A 22,549-nucleotide genomic window follows, 5' to 3' on the forward strand; every position below is an offset into this window, starting at 1 on the left:
CATGCCCTGTTACTTGCCATCTGAGTCTTACTCTGACCTGCTCTGGTCCATGTGTGTCCTCATGGCTGCTCTCTCATCGTGACCTCATGGCAAATCCTCCGGGTCCTTCCTCTCTTCTTTTTCTCTCTCCTTGGGATCCACTGATGGGTTTGGAATTCCTGCCCTATCTCTTCTCCTGCCCAGCTATTGGCTGAATCAGCTCTTTATTAACCAATCAGAGTCGATGAAAAACAATTTTTACACCTCATTGAGACAGATGATGCTCCAATAATCACGACAGGGACAACATCTAGACCGAAACCAGATCTCTGGGCACAGTAATCACCATCTGAGTACACTGTGCACAAAACCATCACCGGACAAATAAAATCTACAACATGTATGTTTCTGTTTCTAGAACTAAGCTGCCAAGGAAGATTGCTGCTAATGTGTTCAAGCATGTGCTGCATAACCATTCTGGCTTTTGAGGCTTGACAGATACAAGAGTGAAGGGCCACAGCTCTCTCTTTGCAGTTCCAGAGAGCTACTGAGACCAGGCAGTGTGTGGCAGAGGGAGTTCTTGCATAAAAGCCCCGAGAGAGAGGGAGGACATTGACAGGCCATTGCATGAGGCTGTAAAAGTGAAGTCTGGGATACAGTGGAGCTGTAAGACATCTGCCTAGGAAAGCTGTAGATAGGTAGAGGAACCAGTCCAAGAGAGATGTGTCTCGTAAGCCGCAAAGCTTGCAGGGCGGAGCTAGCTAAGCTCTCTAATACCAGACATTGAACTACAGGATTTGCTGTTTCCACTGCTGAGTCCCAATCTTGCTTTGGTCCAGGATTTCTTCTCCATGTTCCCATTCCTCCCCTTTGAAGTGATAATATATATTCTGTGCTGGTATATGTTGGAGAATGTAATTTGTGTTTTTATTTTACAGAGGGTTACGATTAAGAGATTGTCTTGAAAGCCAGGCGTGGGGGCGCATGCCTTTAATCCCAGAACTTGGAAGGCAGAGGCAGGTGGATTTTGGAGTTTGAGGTCAGCTTGGTCTACAGAGTGAGTTCCAGGACAGCCGGGGCTGTACAGAGAAACCCTGCCTCGAAAAACCAAACCAACAAAACAAAACAAAACAACCACAAAATAAAAAAGAGATTGTCTTGAAGGTTGGTTGTGGTGTCACACACCTTTAATTCCAGCACTTGAGAAGCAGAGGCAGGTGGATCTCTGTAAATTTGAAGCCAGTCTAGTCTAAGTAATGAGTTTCAGGCCAGCCAGGGAGATATAGTCTCAAAAACAAAACAATAAAATACAACAACAACAAATAACCAAAAACATTGCCTGAGTCTCAGAAGAGACCTGAACTTTATGCTGTGTTGAGAACTCTGAAAGACTATGAAGACTTTTGAAGTTTGACTAAATGCATTTTGCAGTATCATAAGGCTAATGGCCTGTGGGACCAGAGAGTGAAATGTAGTGGTTTGAGTGAGAAATGTTTCCCACATGCTTAGGCACACTTGGTCCCCCGCTGATGGCGCTGTTTGGGGGCGGTTAGGAGCTGCAGCCTTGCAGAAGGAAGTCTGCCACAGGGAACAGACTGAGAGAGTATGGTGTCAACTGTACTTTCAGTTTGCTTTCTCTGCTTCCTGCTCCCTGCTCTCAGTTTTCCTGCCCCTGCTACACAGACTGCCGCTGGCCACCACGGCTGCCTTGCCCTGGCCGACTCATCCCTCTGCAACCATAAGCCCAAACACATGCTTCTATAATCTGCCTTGTCGTGGTGTTTTAGCGCGGACACAGGAAGTAAGTAACTAATGTGTTTGTGAAGATGCCGGCTGAGATGGGCTGCTAAGGAGCATGATACTGCTTCTTCCCAAAAGGCTCAGTTGGAGTAGTGCTCTCCAGGAGGACCAGGCTTTTTGGTAAAAATCTAAGAAGGAATATAGGGATCTGTTGCATGCAGGATGCTCTTTAGACATGCAGGAGATGTATCCTGGAGGTAGGAGACTGGGGTGTAGAAGGCTATGACTCTTGAGTCTCTTTCCTTGCTGGGGATATTAATTAACCCTTCCTCCATCTTCATTTCTCTATCTGACTCTGGGTTCTCTGTTTCCAGATAACAACTGAGGAGTCATATGTGTTTCTAAAGCCAGAATAACCTTGATATTATCTTCAAATTTGAGCTTTATCAGTCAGTCCTAAAAGCAAGAATTTAAATTATAGAGAGGTTAACTTGCATAAGGACCCAGATTGGCATGTGACAGAGCAGAATTATGTCACATTTACTTCACACATGTGACTTACATATTTGTAGTGATAGATACACTTTCTGTTCCTATCTGCCCAGTGTGGGGTAGCTACCCCAGGAACTTACCATTTTAGAGCTTTCAAAACTGTCCTGGATCTCACTATGTAGACTAGGCTGGCTTCAACCTCATGGAGATCTCCCTGCCTCTGCCTTCTAGTGCTAGGAGTAATACCAGTGCTGCCAGGCTAAGGAGAGAGAGAGAGAGAGAGAGAGAGAGAGAGAGAGAGAGAATGAATTTCTAAGGAATCCAACTTAACAAGGAGATCCTTCGAAAAAAAGAGAAGCTAAAGGCCCCTAGAAGTTCCAGAAGGAGCCCCCAGAGTCCTAACTAGAAAATCTCTGTAGCCTGGGGCAGTAGCAGAGAGGAATCCTGACAGGTGTGTGTGTGTGTGTTTCCAAGTTCTTTGGATTAATCTGGGACGAGAGAGTCTAGTGGAGGAGACCTATATTGAATTTGAAGATGGGAGCTTCTAAAAGGAATTATGCTTGATTTAAGGGCAATAAAGAATTTAGATATTTTGGGGCTGGAGCAATGGCTCAGTGGTCAGCAGCCTGCATTTCTTTTGTAGAGGACTTGAGTTTGGCTCCCAGCACCCAGCACAATCACCTGTAACTCCAGCTCCAACAGGCCCTGACATCTTTGGCCCCATGGAGCACAGACACAAACACATATAATAAATAATAATAATAATAATTGTCTTTTTTCAGACAGAATCTAACTACATAGCCCTGAGTGGCTTGAAACTCACTATACCTATAGACCAGGTTGGACTTAAACTCACAGAGATCCTCTTGCTTCTGCCTCCAGAGTGCTGGGATCAAAGGCATGAGCCGTCATTCCTGGCCCCCAAATAAGTCTTTTTATTTTAATTTTTTAAAATGTGCATTGGTGTTTTGCCTGCATGTGTGTCTGTGTGAGAGTGCCAGATCTTGGAGTTACAGACAGTTGTGAGCTGTCATACATGTGCTAGGGTGCTTAGTGCTCCTAACTGCTGAGCCATCTCTCTGGCTCCCCCTGACCCACAAATAAATCTTTTTCTAAAGATTTGTTTATTTATTTTATATATATGAGTGATATATATATATATCACCAGGAGAGGGAATCACATCCCATTGTAGATGGTTATGAACACCCCACCCCATCCCCCATGCAGTTGCTGGGAATTGAACTCAGGACCTCTGGAGGAGCAGCCATTACTCTTAACCTATGAGCCATCTCTTCAGCTCCCCTCAAATAAATCTTTTTTTAAAAGAACAACAACAATTCTTCGTGTGGTGGCACATGCTTCAATTCTAACACTCTGGAGCCTGAGGCAGGCAGATCTGTGAGTTTGAGGCCAGCCTGGTTTACATAGTGAGTTTCAGGCCAGTTAGGGCTAATACTCTGTCTCAATCCCCACCACACCCCTAAACAAAAACAATAAAAACCCCAAAAACAAAAAACAAAAAATTCGAAGAAAAAAATTAGACATTTTGTGTTATCAATACTAAATTCTTATACTTCATGCCTTACATTATAGTTGCTCACATTCTCAGTTGGGTAAGGCATTTGTTTAGGTCTGTCTCCTTCAACCTGTTATTTCCTTCAAGGGCAGGAATCCCTGAGCGCTCCTCATGATGTGCCTGGCACTTAACACATACTTTGAGAGTGCAGCAGCCATATCTTTACTAGAATTCCAGCAAATTTGGGAGGCAAAGGTGGGAGAATCGCAAATTTGAGGCCAGCATGTGACCCTGTTCCTAATACACACATGCACACGTGCGCGCACATGTACATACACGCACACACAATTTAAAATAAAAGAAAATGAGCAAAGACCCTAGATTAGTTGGGGTCTTCCTAAGAGTGACTTAGAGGAGAAACTAGATACATGACGCGTTTTGAGGAGAGTAGGATTCTTGGAAGACAAATTGTAGATGGGAGGTGGAAGGGAGTGGATTTTCCCTGTGAAAGGTTATGGGGGAAAATGAGAGTGGGCATGCTTTAGAGTCAGGGGGCACTGGCAAACTCCGCCCAGAGCCCCGATGCTCCTGCGAAGTGACGCAGCGCGGTTTGGCCGCTGTGGGGCGCCGTAGTTCGCGCTGTTGCCAGGGGAACGGGCCCCGCGCCGGGCAAGGCCCAGCCTGCCTTGGCCTGGCACGGCTGCACAGACAGCGGGTCCTTGCTAAGGCGGAAGGACTCTGAGGCCCAGCCTCCGTCCGGGATGGAGCCCCGCTCCGGGACGCGTCTCCTCCGTGTCCGGGGGACCGACTCTGCTCGGATGGTCTGAAGTGCGGCCGCCCTGGGGAGGGTGGACGGGCAGGGCGGGGCCGAGCCGCTGGCTGACCTTGGCAGGCCGCATCTGGCGCGGCTGCCACCACGCGCAGGTGAGGAGCGGCTGCGGCGTTTCTCACCTCCGAGCCTGGCCCGAGCCACCGGCCCGCGCTGCGCCGGTGCCTGGCGGGACTCCGGGCGGGTCTCGGCCTGCTGCTGGGTTTCGCCGACCCAGTGGAGCGCGGGACTTCCTTTTATCATTAATCAGGGCCATAGATCCGCACTGAGCGCCCACCGATCGCCAGGCAATGTGCCAGGCGTCGGGCCTCCGAGCAGACGCCTTCAGCCTTCGCAACCCACAGAGAATTAAGTGATGGGTTGGGGAAGCAGGCGCCAGACACGTGACTAGAGTAATTTCAGGTCTCATTAAGGGCTCGGGTGGGCCCTAAAGGTGATGCTTAAGCTAAAAACACGGAGGCTGGGAAGGAGCCGGAATTGCGACTAGGGGAAGGGTGTTTCTGAAAGAGGGAAAAGCGAACACAAAAGTCCAGGCAGCAGAGCACTAGTATAGTATGGGACAGAAATGCTAGGGCAGTTCCTAAAGTTCATGGTGAGGGGTTTCAACTTTTATCCCAGAACCTGAAGGGAGTCCCTGAAGCGTTTGATGAGTTTCAAATTTTCAAAAGGGCTTTATCCTCTCTGGCTGCTGAGCAGAAATCATTTGAAGATTACCATAGTGCAGCTAGTGTAGCTGAGCCTCCTGGAACCCACAAATCTCTCCCTGTCCTCATTTGTGCGTACTGAGTGTTGTTGCCATGTTCTAGTGTCACGTGTCATGAGACAAAGTAACAGGGGATCGTGGGGGTGGGGTGGGTGGGGGAGGCCACATATGAGACCAAGGACTAGAGAGATCTGTGGGAACAGTTTGAAATCATAGGGCTACCTCAGAGTGTTGAATTAAGTGAATTTCGTGTAAGCGCTTCAAGCAGCGCCTGGCCTAGAATAAGTGCCTTCTAAGTGGCAGAGACGGCTGTTATTATGGAAACAGCATAAGGGCGCAGTGATCTTAGGGCAGCAGAGCTGGTAAGAAGTGGGTGGCTTCACTTCCTTTACCAAGGGCAAGCTAGGTTAGATGAGGGTGGTCACTCCTTTTGTGGAGCTGATGTTTTGGTTGTGGGAGACCAGCTGTATACAGATAATCACCAGGAGATGCAATAAAAGCAGCTGTGGTGTTTAATTAGCCTAGATTTTTCTCCCCCTATTGTTTTTCTTACTTTGTTCTGTCACTCTTTGTTCTTAATGACCTTCTTGGTGGGTGTTCCCGAGGCTGGCTCCTACAATCACCAGTTGATTTCCTGGTTAGAAGTCAGCAACCCTTGCCTCCTTCCCTTGATTTGGTTTCTGGTCCCTGCTGCCCTCTGTTACTCTTCCTGGAGGTATCCCAGTGTTTGCGGTGGCTGCTGCAGAGGAGAACAATATGGAAATGTTTGCACAGCATGTCAACTCAGGAACCATTTCAAGTTTCTCTTGCCATAGCAACTGACTTCAGCATATTGTTTATGAGAGAGAGAGAGAGAGAGAGAGAGAGAGAGAGAGAGAGAGAGAGAGAGAGAGAGAGAGAGAGAGAGAGAGAGAGTGTTAAGGCCCAGCCGCATTATCTGAGACCAAAGACCAGAGAGGCCTTTGAGAACAGCTTTAAGCTCTAGCTTATTTTCTGGAAGTGATGTGGTATGTATCCCTCAGTTGAACCGTAGCTACTTAGACTGTTTAAGAACACAGATTTTCCTGGCACCTGTGGGGAGTTTTAATAAACACTGTACTTGCTCCTAGAAGTCTTTTATAAATGACTCTCTGCACTTAAACCAATGTGCTCTGCAAAGCATTTTCTCCCCAGCTCCCCTTTATGCGGTCTAAACTGAGACACAGTAGATCTCAGTGAGAATTATTTTAGAAGCAGGTCCTGGGGAAAGACTGAAAACATGATTTAGAATTCTCAGGGGAATCTTAGGAGAGGAAGGCCAGCTGCTCAGGAGTGTACCCCTCCTGTAGAGTGAGCCTTGTTCTGGGCTCACAGGGTACCACGGGTTCTTGGTCAAGGGCTAGACAAGTGTCCTGCCCAGCAGCACTGTTGCATGCCCAATGTCTGTTTCCAACTTTGACCAGACCCCTAAGAGTGCCAGGAAGTTCTGTGGCCTTTCCTCCCAGTACTGAATGGCTCAGAACGGCCTTCAAGGCTAAAAAAGCCCTTCAACAAGCACTCTTGTCAAATGGTTGTTAGGCAGGAATTCCTGGTTTTTCTAGCCAGGTATAAACCTCTAGCTCACACAGGTTCATTTGGTTCACATGGCAGCACAGTGGAGCAAGGAGGGCTAGAGGTGATACCCTGCAACTGTTTATTTGGTATGTCTCTGTCTCTCTCTCTCTGTCTCTCTGTCTCTGTCTCTCTCTGTCTGTCTGTCTGTCTGTCTGTCTGTCTGTCTCTCTCTCTCTCTCTCTCTCTCTGTGTTCGTGTTGGTCTCGTTGTTGGAGATTGAATCCAGGCCTTCCTTTCCACAGAACTATCTTTTTTTAAACTTTGTCCTGGAACTCACCGATATCTGCCCACCTCTGGGTGCTAGAATTAAAGGTCTGTACCACCATGCCCAGCTACTTTGTTTAAAAAAAAAAAAACCAAACAGTAAATGGTTTTTAAAAATTGAATAATACTAACAAACACCTAGAGCTTCATAGAAATTGCCCATGTTTGGATTCTGCCATTTCCTGCCCAGAGTACTCTGTGCCTATAGAAACATAGATATCTGTCTGTCTGTCCATCCCTTCTGGGTGCTTGTTTGTGTTGATATAGTCTTGCTGTCTAACCCAGGCTGGGCTTGGGACTTGTAGCCTTCCAGCTCTAGCCTCCCAAATGGTGATGGTCTTTTAAATATATGTATGTGTATGTATGTATGTATGTGTTTGTGTGTGTGTGTGTGTATTAATGTGTGCATTTCTGTATGTGTTTACCTGTCACATATGTTGGGTCTCTTGGAGCAGGAGTTGTAAGTGGTTGTGAACCTCCTGGTTGGGTGCTGGGAACTGAACTCTATGCCCTGGAAAAGCAACAGCTGCCTTGGTTTTTGTTTTTTGTTTTATTTTTTATTTTTTTAGGTCTATTCTGAAGACTGTAGCTGTCTTCAGACACTCCAGAGGAGCTCATCAGATCCCATTACAAATGGCTGTAAGCCACCATGTGGTTGCTGGGAATTGAACTCAGGACCTCTGGAAGAGCAGTCAGTGCTCTTAACCATCGAGCCATCTCTCCAGCCCTTTTATTACTTGTTTTTTAGTATTTATTTTTATTTATTTATTTATTTATTTTTCCCAGACAGGGTTCCTCTGTGTAGCCCTGGCTGTCCTGGAACTCACTTTGTAGACCAGGCTAGCCTCGAACTCAGAAATCCACCAGCCTCTGCCTCCCGAGTGCTGGGACTAAAGGCGTGCGCCACCTATTTTTATTTTTATTTTATGTTTGAGTGTATTTTACCTGCGTGCATGTCTGTGTACCTTGTAATTGCCTGGTATCCTTGGAGATCAGAAGAGGGTGTCAAATTTCCTGGAACTGGAGTTCAAGATGGTTTTGAGCCGCCATGCTAAGGCTGGAAACTTGGTCCTCTGTAAGAGCAGCAAATGTCTGCTGCTGAGCCCTCTCTCTTTAGTCCCCTGCCTTGATTTTTATTTATTTGATAGCTCAGTCTACAATTATGTATTTTGCTTGTTCATGTAACTTTATCTTTAAAATAATGTCATCATTTGCTTTTGATGATGCTAGCATTCCCTTGTATGTATGTACCGTAGCGTGTTTATATTTGTTTTTGTTCTTTGTTGTTACAAGGAACAATACAATGAGCTTTTATGTGTTAGGAGAGTGTTAGATAAATACAGCAGTGGAATGTCTGGGCCACAAGTTAAATGTGTTCGCAGCTTTGGTAGACATTGCCAATTGCCTTCTGGTTAACTTGAAAGAAGACACCCAAAGAAGTGGGGTTTGTGAAATTTGCCCCCAGCTTCCCTGAACTGTGAAGAGCAGTGCAAGAGCCAGAGGAAGGCTCTGTCTCCAGACAGCCTGATTCCTGTTTCCAAGCCCTACCCACACCCCCACCACACAGTGCTGTTTTGAGGAAGAGTCTCTCTACAGAGCCCTGGCTGTCCTGAAACTCACTAGGTAGAACAAGCTGGCTTTGAACTCACAGAGATCTGCCTCCTGAGTGCTGGGATTAGAGGCTGTGCCAAGCTGCCCAGCTTCGTGTTACTTTTTTATCTGACCCAAGCAACTTACCTTCCCAGTTTCTTGGCTTCTTCCTTGCTATCCCTCATTATTAGTTGAGTTGATTCTGAAGTCCTCAGACACCTTTCAGGAATCCAGGGCTGTTCACAGTCTCTCTAGGACCTGGGCTTTGCACTTTAGTCTAGGTGATTTAGCTATCTCATGCATGAATTTCAGAACAACAGTCTGAATTTATTGCTGCTGCTACTACTACTATAATAATAATAATAATAATAATAATAATAATAATAATTATTATTATTATTATTTGAGCTCAGATGTTGGCATCTTGCTGTGTTACCCAAGTTGGATTTGAACTCATGGGCGAAGTGATCTTCCTGCCTTAGCCTCCTGGATGCCTGAAGTTTTTCTTTGTTGAAGTGGTGATGGGCAGGAAATACATCAGTCATGCACCAGTTATACCATTCATTATGAGAACTTAAAACACTAAGACTTTTTCCTTCCTTTTTCCTTCCTTCCTTTCTCCCTTCCTTCCTTCCTTCCTTCCTTCCTTCCTTCCTTCCTTCCTTCCTTCCTTCCTTCCTTCCTTCCTTCCTTCTGTTTTGAGACAGGGTCTCACTCTCTATCCTTGGCTGGGCTGTAATTTGCTATTTAGAACAAGGTTGGCCTCAAACTCAAGAGATTCACCTCCTTCCCCTGCTAGAGTTCTGGGATTAAAGTCATTTGCCACTACTTTTGACTAAGATGTTCTTCATTTAATTTAAGCTTAATATAACTTTATATAAATTAAGGAAGCTTAAGTTTATTTTGAAAATGTTATTTGAAGTTTTTAGCAAATGAATGTTAAATAGAAAAGATTATTGTCATACTAGCAATGGTCTTTATCTCGTAGGGACAAGGGAAGGGCCTACATGCTCTCTTCAGTCTTCCACAGATGTCAAGCAAGTCCTTGACTTAGGTGGCAGATACTTGTGCCTTTTAACAGTCTGTGTGTCTCCTTGCCCTTTTTCCCTTCCATCCCTGACAGCATCTGTATGTTTTGTCTTTTTAAAGTAGGTTTATATACTATTCAACCCATTAAACATGCAGCAGGGGGCATTGTATGGGCAAGGAGGAGCTGTGTACCTGACCTTAACCCAAAGTACAGGGCTGCTGAGCCCCTGTCCTGCTGGGACAGCCTCCTGCAGTGTTACCTTATCCCATGTCCTTTCTGGTTTTGTTTATACCCTCTGCTCTCCTGAGACTGGAAACAAAAGCTGTGTGTCATACTGTGCTTTAAAATTCCTTTGACTCCTTATGGCATCTTCAGCAATGCCCAGAGCGTCCCACCTGGGCCTAAGTGATTCTGGAGTCACTGGGGTTCATTGCCCCCTTGCGTATTCCATCTGAACGGCTAGTCCTTGCAAAGCATTACTCAAACACTCCCGTTCCTACTGCCCCGCTGTTGCTCTGTGTCTCTGGACCTAAGAGAGGAAAGCTGGAGAGGGCAGGTACCTAGCCTCATCTGTGTTTATACCCTCAGTGCACACAGGCCTGGGCCCCAGTAAGCCTTGCCAGCCGAGGGCTGACTGCACCATCTGGTTGTGTTTTGGGGGATCAGAGCCACATATCTTTCAGTTTGGACTCCCAGGGTGCTGATGAGAGGGAAGGACAGCCAGAGAAAGTTCCCAAGCCTGATGACAATACTTGGTCTCATCTGTGGACCCCATTTTGGATTTGGTCCAGCCTTCTAGCCCTTGTGATGAATATCTTTTGGGCCAAAAAGAATTTGTGAACTTCAATTCAATGATAGAAAATATTATCAAGTCCACAGTCTGCTCTCTTAAGATTTGGGGGCAGTAAGCCTCCTCCTGGCTTGTCCTTTGTGTCTGTTCCTGAATGTTGCTGCTGCTTCGAAGGCATTCGTCTGTCCTTGTATCTGAAGTCGTAGGCAAGTAGCATCTCTCTGGACCAACAGTATCCTCATTTGGAGTCAAAGCTACCCCCATGAATATTAGCAGCAAGCCTCCATCTTAGGATGGTGATTCCTCCTGCCTCTGACTCGAGTAATTTAACACGTGGGATGCCGCTAGTAACTGTCAATCAAGCACTAGGAACATATCAGCCACATGCCTGTCTCTCCTTCATGATGCAGGGCTTTTCATTTGTGGGGCTGACAAAAGCAAGAGCAGGCTTTGGGATTCAATGCATACATTCCCTCCAGAGTGCTTGCTTGCTAGCTTAGCTGGGATATAGCCCAGGGAGATGTGCCTATGTCGTGTATGCCAGGCCCTGGGTTCAGGACTGTGGAATAGTGCCCTGATGGTGGTGGTTCTGAGCCCACTGCAGTCCACAGAGATCTGGCTCAGAGAACTCCTATGTCAGCTGTATTGACAGGGCTTGACATGATGACCTTTGCTTATTTCCACAAACCAGGGACAAAGATTTGCTCATTTCAGAATGTTCCAAAGGAAATGTTGTCAGTTTTTATTTTCTTTGTCACCTGTGGTCTAAATTTGGACCCAAAGTCTGACTTGCCCCCTTTTGATGACTGATCAGCCCTGAACCCTAAGGCAGTTTCCAAAGAAAGAACCAGAAACACGTGGCTGATAATGCCCTAGTTTTTGGTAGTGGCCATAGGCATCTCTAGGTAACAAGGTCAGAATATCAATCCAAGACAGACTGGCGGCGTATTCTTTACAATCTAAAGGCTATCCTGACCTATACATCAAATTGAGATATGTGGAAAATCTCTTAATCCAATTATCCAATCGCTTCAGCTAAATTCAAGGGAAAGTGCAGATAGAGAGCTTGTAGGTCTGGATACTGGAGCTGGGCATGCTGGCTCATACTTGCAATCTCAGCTCTCAAGTGGATGAGGCAGGAGGTTTGCCAAGGGTTTGAGTTAACCTGGGCTACATAATGAGTTTTAGGTTGATCATGGTTGCAGAGTGAGACTTGGTCTTATTTTATTTTTTTGAACTTCAGTGTGCATTTTTCCATGGGGCCTTTAGCTTAAGAAAGCAACTTCAGTAACCAGACGGGTCAAGGACACCACAAGCAAACCTACAGAATCAATTAACCTGACTCGCAGCAACTGAACTGACTGCCAACTAGGGAGCATGCATGGGACTGACCTAGGCCCTCTGCACTCACCTTACAGTTGTGTAGGGTAGTCTTCATGAGGGCTCCTAACAGCAGGAGCAGGCGCTGTCTCCAACTCTTGCTGGTTTGGGGGACCTTTTTCCTCCTCCTGGATTGCCTCATACAGTCTTGTATGAGAGGAGGTGCTTAGTCCTACTGTAACTTGATATGCCATGCTTGGTTGATATCTATGGGAGGCCTGCACTTTTCTGAAGAGAAACAGAGAAGGAGAGGATGGGAGCTGGTCAGAGGGAAGGTGAGGTGTGATAATGGGAGGAGAGGAAGGGAAATTGTGGTCCAGATATTAAAAAAGAAGAAAAAGAAGAAGAAGAAGCAATGTCAGAACTATGTTCACAGTCAGGCTGTAACTGCTCTCCAGTGCCTGGCTCTGCAGAGTCCAATGGAAGGAGAAGCAGCTACGTCTCTATGCCATGGCTTGAGCAAAGCAGACTGCTTACAACTCAAAAGCACCCAGGAAACTTTGGCTACAAAAGCCACTTGGAGGAATGCACCCTCTCGGGGGTAAAAGCCTCGTGTTACACATCTCTTACTGCGGTAGTTAGTGAGGTTAGATGCTATCACTGAAGCATTCACTGAGTTTTAAATCTGTTATGAGAAATTGCTAAACACTTTAAGACATGGGCCAGCAAGATTGCTTAGTGGGTAAAGGCACGTGCTGCCAAGCCTGACAACCTGAGTTTGAGCTCCAAGAGGAGAACATACTCTTAGTAGTCCTCTTAGTAGTGTACACACACACACAGACACACACACACACACACACACACACACACGTACACATGCAAATGTAAAAAGAGAAAAGATTTCAAAATGGATCTGTGCTGCCAGAGTGTAGCTATTGGTGCTTTAGAGAACACAAGTGGCTTATCTAGGTTGAGGTTGTTAAGGATCCTAGCTATGTGCTGTCTGTGTCAGACATTTAACACTTACATTAATATTGCACACTTGTGGAGAGCATGCTTGAGAATCCACTGTGGGGCTAGAGTTAGTAACATGTTTGCCTTGCTAGCATGTGGCCTGAGTTGGAACCCCGGAACCTACAGAAAAAGCCAGGCAGGATGGCTTGTGTAATCCTAGTACTAGGGACAGGGAGACCAGGTAGATCGCAGGTCTCACTGACCAGCCAGCCTCAGCTATTTGTTGAACTCCAGGCCAGTGAGGACAGTTTTTCCCTGTTGCAAAAGGGGGAAAATGTGGGCTGTGTCTGGAGAGGTGGTTCAATGGTTAGGAGCACTCACTGGCTTCTCTACCAAAGGACCCAAGTTCAATTCCTAGCTCACAACCATCTGTAACTTCATTTCTACAGACATACATGTAGGCAAAATGCCCATAAATATCAAAGTAATTTTTTTTTTTTTAGTCTTTTTCGAGACAGGGTTTTTCTGTATAGCCCTGGCTGTCCTGGAACTCACACTGTAGATCAGGCTGGCCTTGAACTCAGAAATCCAACTCCCTCTGCCTCCTGAGTGCTGGGACCAAAGGTGTGCGCCACCATGCCCAGCTCCAAAATAAAATTTAAAAAAAATCATTTTTTATGTGTATGGGTGTTTTGCTTGTATGTATGTCTGTGTACCATGTGCATGCCTGGTACCTGTGGGGACTAGAAGAGGGTGTCAGGTCCCTGGAAGGAGAGATACTGCTCATTGACTGTTCTGCCAGGGGACTCAGATCCAGCTGCCAGCATCCACATGGTGACTCATGTGGCTCAAGTTGCCTGTCTTTTGAAAGGGTAGAGTGTGTCAGGAGCGATGGCTCTGTGGGTACTTGCTTCTCTTGGGTGCTTTGATTCCTAGAACCAACATCAAATGGCTCTGACTGCCTGTAACTCCAGTTCCAGGGGATCTGACGCCATCTTCTCAACTCTGGGATCCTGCGCTCATGCACACGTGCACAAGCACATGCTGACAGTAAACAAGCAAATAAGGAAATAAGGGTAGATGGCACGGAAGCAGTAACACCAAGGTTACACACACACACACACACACACACACACACACACACACACGAACTTACATGAACGCACTTATGAATGCACACAAACATTGAAGAATTGATTATGACGGAAGGTACCTCATTCTCAATGTTTCCTTTGCAGCTGGGTGTGGTGGCACATGCCTGGCATCCTGGCCCTGAGGAGGAACAGGTAGATCAAGACCAGCTATGGCTACATAGTGAGTAAGAGCTTGCCTCGAAACATTTTTTCCTCTTTTCCTATTATTGATAGTCCTGAATGTTAGATTTCTTTTCTCCCACAGGATGAAAAGGTATGTTTTTGGGGGAGGCATAGTGGCACACGCCTTAAATCCCAGCACTTAGGAGGCAGAGGCAGGTGAATCTCTGTCCGTTCAAAGCCTGCATAATCTACAGAGCAAATTTCAGGATAGTCTATATATAGAGAGCTTGTCTCAGAAAAAAAATACATGTATGATTGTGACAGAAAAAAATAGGGATAGGAAATCAGATATTGTCCATTTTCCCATTGTGTGTGTGAATTTCTCTTTTTGAGATATGGTCTCACCGTAGATCCCTGGCTACCCCAGAACTTACCATGTATACCAGGCTGCCCTCTAACTTCCAGAGATCCATCTGCCTCTGCCTCCTGAGTGCTGGGATCAAAGGTATGTGTACCACACCTAGCGTGAGTTTGGATTTTGAATATATAAAGATATAAAGTATTAATGCTAGTCAAAATATTCTAGTCAATAAGTTTTGGCAGTTTAGTATTATAACAAGTATCAATAAACCTGCTAAATTCTGAGTAATAGTGTTTAGAATTCAAAATATAAATTTCTTTCTGAGGGCAACTAAGTGGTCTTCATATCATTTTTATCATATGGCAGATTACATTCACTGTACTTTTCTGAGTTGTCCTATATGCAAGTATGTGCACATGTGCACATGCATGTGTTTGTTTAATCTAGGGTGTCATATATGCTAGACAAATCCTTTATCACTGAACTATATTTCCAGCCTTCAAGTCTATGTTTTAATACATCTGTCTTCTTACTCCTGTGGAAAAATCACAGCAACCTCGATCAGTCCTATCTTTTTGGACCTATACCTTATAGAATATCAGACACAGGAACACATTTAATTGTCTTGAAGCCTAGAAATAGGAGACAAACCAGAGAGCTATTTAACATAATTACATTTCCTATGAAGTGAACATTTCCATGTAGAATTTGCCAGCAGGATCACTGATCTATGCACTCTAGGAGGCATCCATACCCCTAACTTTTTAGACGAGGAATTCCAGTCCTCTCGGCTAATAAGTGCAAAGCCAAAAGCCAAACTTAGTCGTCCTAGGTTAAATATGCTTGGCCCAGGGAGTGGCACTATTAGGAGTTGTGGTCTTTTTGGAGTAGGTGTGGCCTTGTTGGAGGAAGTGTATCACTGTGAGGGTGGGCTCTGAGACACTTTTCCTAGCTGCCTGGAAGACAGTCTTCCGGCTGCCTTTGGATCAAGATGTAGAACTCTAGGTCCTTCTCCAGCACCATGTCTGCCTGATGCTGCCATGCTTTCTGCCATGATGATAATGGACTGAACCTCTGAAACTATAAGCCAGCCCCAATTAAATTTAGTCCTTTATAAGACTTGCTTTTGTCATGGTGTCTCTTTCTAGCAATGAAAACCCCAAGACACTAGACCTGTTTCCTTCAAAGCCAGGGAATCTCCTATCCTATGTACTTCTTATCAAAGATGGGCTAAGGGATCAGAGGGCTTGACCTAAGTCTCAGAACTAAACAAAGGTCACTCCATTTAGCTTTGAGATGAGACCATTCAGAGATGACTTCACACGCTTTCTTGGCCTGCAGGAATTTCTCAGCCTTAGGAGGGCTGAGGGAAGTGTGACTTTGAGTGAATGTCCAGTAGTTGGGGTGACAGCCAGTTGGCAGAGGATGTAGGGTTAAAAGGTATGTCACTGAGTAATTGTCATGGCCACATGGAAGGGGAGAGCTAGAAGGACTGAAGGCAGAGCAGACAAGCACACTGCCTTGTAATAGTTCCATCTGAGAAAGGTACAGACAACCATGCTGACTAAGCCACTGAGAGTATAAGAGTTCTTTAATTTTGATTGTTGACAGAGAGAGGTTCACACCTTAGAGTGTCTTAGCACTGAAGCTCAGGGTGTAGTGTTTTTAAAGGAAAACCCATAAACCACAATTACATCAATATTAGGTGAGGTCAGAGTAACCTTGAAACATTTGTGTAGTCAGAACATAGTAGTTATTTCAGACACAACACGACAATTAATTTCATTTATATTTTCAGTTATTTTAGTTTATGTTTGTACAAACACTAATTATTTTGGACTATGGTCAGGGTCATGGAAACCCCAAGAGTGCTGCCAAGGCAGATGTGACCGTTGGACAGATAGAGGGCTGAAAACCGAGCAGCCGCAAAATGGAGTCAGAACACGATGGTAGCACCTTAGTCACCTTGGTTGGCCGGAATTATACATCAGTTAACTTATTCATATTTGGTTTTATTTCAGATGTTTTCATGTCAGCAAACATTCACTGAGCATCTACTACGTACAAGGTATAGCTCCTGAATCTTGGGGGAGGAGACACGGGGGGCAGAGGTGACTGTATTACAATATGGCCACTGTCTTCGAGGGAAGCTAGAGTAGCAAAATGGTAGACGCAGGGATGGCAGAGTGCTCCCAACTGCAGCCACACTCCCAGGACATAGGGATGGCAGAGTGCTCCCAACTGCAGCCACACTCGCAATAGGGACTGAACATAAGGGGCCCTGACTCCACCTGGGTCCCCAGGGCAATCTCCCTATATTAGGGGCTGCTGTAGTGGGCAGGAAGCTGCAGCTGCCCTCTGTGGTCAGGAGGTCAGCTCACCCGGGCGGAGGCCCAGCTGCTTGAGGTGCCACTTTTCCTTATTCAGTTCATTTTCTACTGTTGTGTGGCTGCAGTGACAGCAGCTGACAGAAGAACCCAAGGACGCAAAGATTACTCCTCATTGTTTCAGGGGTTCTAACCTATCATGGCGGAACAGCCCATTTCATGGTGGTGTAAGCTGTTACATCATAGCTACCCAGGCAGGAATAACACCAGTAAAGCCATCTCCATTCCCTCTAATAGTCCTATCTCCCCGAGTTTCCAGCTAGCTTGAAATCAGACATTTGTAGCCTGAGCCTGTGAGGGGCATTTCAGATTCCAACCAAACCGGATTAGCGTTTGCTGATTGTGGGTCAGGGCTCTGGAAAAGACTGCCTAGCTGCCAGCTCCTGGCCTTCCCACCAAGAGCTCAGAACTGTCCTGTCTTCCCAGGCATAACACTGCCTGCCCGGTTTGTCTGCCCAGAGGATACTGGTAGACAGGGCTCTTTCTCCTGTAAGAACAGGCTAGTCCCCTGCTCTGTGGGAGTCTTGGTCAGCAACTGGGCTTCAGCAAGGCAGGGCAGGGTAGGGGGTTGCTGCCCTCTGGTGGTCTGGCTCTGGCCAAGGCCTGGCCTTTCTTGTAGCTTTCTTAGTGAGTGAGAGGACATTAGACCTTCACCCTTCTGAGTAAATGAGGCCCAGAGTGACTGGGAGAAACAGGCTCATTTGTTCTGCTTGAAGGAATCAAAGAAGAATCCTCCCTTCTCTTGTGTGCGGGCTCATCCCCAGCTGAGAAACCAGAGAGAACCCCTCTGAAGCCTAGGGGAGAAGTTGTTGGTCCCTGGTCCTAAAGGGATTCTGTGCCTGCCAAGCAGTGAGCAGTGAGGCCAGCTCTCTCTGAACACCCCCACTGCCTGTTTCCTTCAGCAAAGAAGAAGGGGCCCCCCTCTCTGACACTTGATTTGGATCTCAGGACGGAGGTGACTAATCCTAACAGAATCAGCGTGTGTTCTCATCGCTCTGGCCCCAGCCTGATATTGTTACCAGATGAGAACATGTCTTATTGAGTTTCACTCTTATGGCTGCAGAGACAGGACACTTTGAGTAACAGGCAGCCACACAGTGTCCTTTGAATAACTCTGGACCCTCCTCCCATGTCCTGGCGAGGCTGGGGTCAGAGTCTGCTCTTGAGTTTGGGGACAGTACTTTTTTACCACCCTGTCCCCAACTGCATATTTTAATTAGGCTAAGACCCCAGGTTTCCCTGCAGAGTGTATAGCCCCTGCCAGTCCCTGCCATCCTGCTAAATCCTGACTGTAGCCAGGGCCCTGTGCTCCCACCGGACCTTTTTAGGCCTAATGCTCTCTACTCTTCTCCCTCTGGAGATGAACATCTGCAACAAACCCTCCAACAAGACAGCCCCTGAGAAGAGTGTGTGGACAGCGCCCTCACAGGACAGTGGGCCTTCTCCAGAACTGCAGGGCCAGCGCTCTCGACGGAATGGATGGAGCTGGCCGCCCCACCCGCTCCAGATTGTTGCCTGGCTGCTCTACCTCTTCTTCGCGGTGATTGGCTTTGGGGTCCTTGTTCCCCTCTTGCCTCACCACTGGGTGCCTGCTGGCTATGCTGTATCCTTGGAATATATGGGACTGGAAAAGTTGGGGAGACGGATAACTGGAAAAAGGCAGAAGCCTGAAGCTGGGTGCAGGGTCTTAGTGAACACGTGAGGTAGAGCAGGGTTGACTCAGTTGAGTCTCTTCCAGGTTTCAACTTGTAACGTGACCCTTCCTCTGGTAAAAGCGAGTGGACAGCCCCAGCATTTCTCAGAGCACTTAAAACACCAGAGAGGGTCTCCCCGAGTCCTAAAGCTTCCTCAGACTCGTTATACCTGGGCTAAAGGAAGGGCGTGTTAGGGGTTGGGGAGGTAGCTCAGTTGGTAGAGTGCTTGCCTGGCACGTGTAAGGTCCTGGATCCAGTCCTCATTTGAGACAGCAAGTTTGGGAGCAATGACTCCACTTGTGAAAGAATTTGTCATGGTATAGTTTTTCCATATAAGTTTCTTGGTATACTTAAAATGTGGTTTTATTTATAATCACATTATTTTGCTATGCCTGAGACTATTTACACGCTTATTGATTTTAGGATGAGGGTGCTTGTGCCAAGAAATGGCACAGATATGTCCTTCAAGCCCCTGGGAACAGTGACAAACACTAACTTGCTTGAGTCTTATAGTATAGACTTCCAGTCCTGACCACAGCCCCAAAGACCTACAGGGCTGGGTGCAGGGGGTGTAGGGTGCAGTAGCCCTTATGTGCCCCTGTCCAGGGAGTTCCTGTTCCTCTCTGCTGCCATCAGCCTCCTGAAGAGGATTTCTGAGAGAGAGAGAGAGAGAGAGAGAGAGAGAGAGAGAGAGAGAGAGAGAGAGAGAGAGAGAAAGCTGGAGAGCCCTGGTCTCAGCTCAGCCTCCTGTGCTCCTGTGAGCTGTGCTGGTCAGAGCAGCTTCTCCAGCCCCCTGGTTCAGCCTCCTCTGTCACACAGGAAGGGTTCCATTTGCTTCCAAGGGCGGGGCTGAGAATGAGGGCATCTTAGGAAGTGCATGACCATGAACAGCTTTAACTGTTAATGCACATGTGTGCTCTCGGCCCCGAGCCCTGGGATGTCGAGTGACAAGAGCAGCTGAATAAAGGAACTCTAGAGAAGATTGTCACCTCAGACACTGGCAGACTCACTGGGGCCTTCCTGGTTCACAAGAGCCCAAGGGTAGACCATCAACTTGGTGAATGAATGGGAAATGACTGTTCTTAAGGTGACCATGGGCCTTAGTGTGGTTAGGTGGGACATTCTCCTGTGGTCTGGAATAATTCCATCACTGACTGGGTTACCCAGGTGACCCACCTGCAGGGCATCGGACACCCAGAGGAGTGACCACCTGGTGAGGGGCGAGAGCATCAGCTAGTAGCAGTAAACAAGCCACTTCCGTTTGCCAAACCCCAGACAGGGACGATCCCGCTAGTCCCGGTGATAACCCTGTGGGGAAGGCATTCTCCCCACTAAGGAAGCATATTAGTTATGTTTCTCTTGCTGTGATGAAATACCATGGCCCAAAGCAACTGATGGAAGAAAGAGTTTATTTTAGCTCATGGTTCCAGAAGGTTAGGTATTGTTCGCAATTGTGGGAAAGGTGTACCGGAGGCAGGCAGGAAGTCGAGGCCGGAAGCTGGCTGAGCACACCTCAGCTGCACACGGGAAGCAGAACCAGGCTCATAAGCCTCAAAGCCTGCCCACAAGGATGTCCTTTTCACAGAGGTTCTATAACCCCCAACAGCGCCACCAGGTGGTGACCAAGTGAACATATGAACATATGGGAGACAGTTCTCACTCAGGACCTTCTGAAGAAAGGTGCTCAGACAGGATGGTGACTTTCTGAGGTCACACTAGTACCCAGTGAGGCCAGATGGGCTACTCAGGCTGAGGAAGTGGAATGTTTTCTCTGTTTTTGAGCCATGTGGGAGCTTCAAGAGCCACCTAGTCTGGCAGCCTGACCAGGGCTCTATGGTTCCCTCAAAGTGTCCTTTCACTAAGTAGGCTTTCAGGACCCCTTAGGAATGATGTGGGTACCAGTTCCCCACTGTGGGCCTAGAATGGCCCTAGGCTTCAGGAATACAAAGATGAGCTCTGGGTGTTTAGGGGCCAGGTGGAGGGAGATTGGGGGGTTGGACACATTGGTCACACCCCATGTAAATGTTGGGAAGGGCTCAGACCACAGTCTAGTCTGGCACACATCCAGCAGACAGCATTCCTGGTGCTTGCAGCCTCCTTCTCCCAGCCTCCTGCATTCATGTGTGGCTCCTCTTTCCTCCCCTGCTGATGGCTAGTCATCACACTGCAGAGTTTACCTCCTCCCCCCCCCCAGCTTCCCATCTTCCCTTCCCACTGCTCTCTGACTTCCTGACCCAGTAACTCTCCCCTGTGTGCCCCTGCTCCTGGCTACCTACAGCTGCAGGCAAAGCACTCTTACAACCCTGTCTCACACACAGCTCACCCCACCTTTCTCTTTCTTGATGTCTGCCCCCCTCCCCTTCTCCTCTCCCTTTCTCCTGGCCATCTTTGTCCCTACAGAGCCAGAGCACTCATTCAAAACACACACACACACACAGTGTATAATCAAAGACAGATAGACAGACAGACAGACACACACACACACAGTGTATACTCAAAGACAGACAGACAGACACACACACAGTGTATACTCAAAGACAGATAGACAGACACACACACACACACACACACACCCTCCCTCTGATAATGTTTCACCAGCTCAAAATCTTTTTCCTGCCTTAAGAAACGAGGCTGGGGGCTGGTGAGATGGCTCAGTGGGTAAGAGCACCCGACTGCTCTTCCGAAGGTCCAGAGTTCAAATCCCAGCAACCACATGGTGGCTCACAACCATCCATAACGAGGTCTGGCGCCCTCTTCTGGAGTGTCTGAAGACAGCTACAGTGTACTTACATATAATAAATAAATAAATCTTTAAAAAAAAAGATTTAAAAAAAAAAAAAGAAACGAGGCTGAAGGTCTCGTTAGGTCTGCATGGTGTTCTCCATGTGCAGTCTTCCTGTCTATTCAGCTTCCTTTTATTTTCCCGTTTTGACAACAGCGATGTCTTTCTAGAAGCCCTTGCTCACCACCCAGCCGATCAGAGGTCAAGAAGTGACAGATGAATGGGCCAATCTGCTTGGGAAATTATGGAATCATTAATACCCAAACTGCACAGGTCCTCTACATGTTTTGAGATCTTTTATTTCTTTAACATTTAACATTGGGAGAGCTCACATGGAAGCCTAGAATTATGTTGTTATTGTTCCCCTTGAGAGCTCAGATTTTGGAAGCATGGACCGTCATTATTATCTGATAGTCATGAGCTGGGACAATATTTTGGCCACTCCTCTGATTAACACCTCTCCTGTTCCTATAGCGCTTAGCCCCAGTCCTTGCCCTCTGCCTTGCCTTCCAAGGCCCTGTTATACATTTTTTTCCATATCTCAGCTGAGATGACACTTCTTCAGAGAAGTCTTCCAGATTCTGTTGGACTAGATAAAGTCATCAGATACAAATACATATCCTCTCCTCTAACTGACCTGTTGTTTGGTTAATATCTGTGCTTTCTATCATGCAGCAGGGTTCTTAGAGCTCAGGGCCAACGTGTCTGGCACAGAGGAAAGACCTGTGCCCTCAGCTGAGTGAGCCTGTGAGGGAAGCTGGGAAGGCAGGCAGCTCAATGTTTGCCCACACCAAGTGTCTAGAGTTGGGAGAAGCCAGAGGAAGGCTAGCTTTGGCCCCTGGCTGATGCATGAACTTCAGCTAGAGAGCCACTTGGAGCCACTATAGGCCTTGATGCAGGGAAGAGCTTAAATGTAGGCTTTTGAAAGCTCACTTCTGGAACCCATACAGGGTACACTGTGGAGAAGAGTGTGAGGTTCTCAAGTAACCTAGGCAAGAGGTGAAGAGCTGACCGATAGCATTGGCTGTAAGGACAGAGAGCTCAGGGCTGAGCTTCCATTTGGCTCTTTGAGCTCTGAATAGCACCTTCTGGAAGAGCCTGGCTCATTCTGACAGGTAGAGGAATCTGGCTACTGAGTGACAGTAAGGATGTAGTACAGATGGGTAAAGGATGAATCATGCGAGGTCCTGAGTGACAGAGGGATGCTGTCTGCCTGGCTAGCAGGTGGAACCTGTTGGTGAGTTTGTGTATAGATTTTGCAGCTAGTA

General features: G+C 46.9%; 1 protein-coding gene and 1 long non-coding RNA gene across 8 annotated transcripts in view; one reads left to right on the forward strand and one right to left on the reverse strand.

Moving 5' to 3' along the window:
* LOC147002347 (uncharacterized) lies at positions 1–4,883 on the reverse strand. Its single transcript, XR_015048606.1, has 3 exons — positions 4,680–4,883; positions 2,352–2,470; positions 1–2,175 (listed from the first exon to the last, which is right to left on the reverse strand). It is a non-coding gene; the product is annotated as an uncharacterized LOC147002347 (long non-coding RNA).
* Zdhhc1 (zDHHC palmitoyltransferase 1) overlaps positions 4,171–22,549 on the forward strand; it is a 25,496-nt gene continuing 7,117 nt past the window's right edge. Inside the window, exons 1-5 of one of the 7 annotated variants that reach the window (XM_021170059.3) lie at positions 4,176–4,652; positions 14,040–14,115; positions 16,440–16,486; positions 17,522–17,760; positions 18,166–18,408. In XM_021170059.3, coding sequence (XP_021025718.1) covers positions 18,166–18,408 — 243 coding nt within the window. In that variant the 5' untranslated portion in view covers positions 4,176–4,652; positions 14,040–14,115; positions 16,440–16,486; positions 17,522–17,760. Of the gene's footprint in view, positions 4,653–14,039; positions 14,116–16,439; positions 16,487–17,521; positions 17,761–18,165; positions 18,409–22,549 lie in introns of all 7 variants that reach the window. The other 6 variants (XM_085843633.1, XM_085843631.1, XM_029480853.2 and 3 more) reach the window with 6 other exon arrangements.

The sequence above is a fragment of the Mus caroli genome, unplaced genomic scaffold (genome assembly GCF_978045245.1).
Source record: "Mus caroli unplaced genomic scaffold, Mus_caroli_1 scaffold_10, whole genome shotgun sequence".
NCBI lineage: Eukaryota > Metazoa > Chordata > Mammalia > Rodentia > Muridae > Mus > Mus caroli.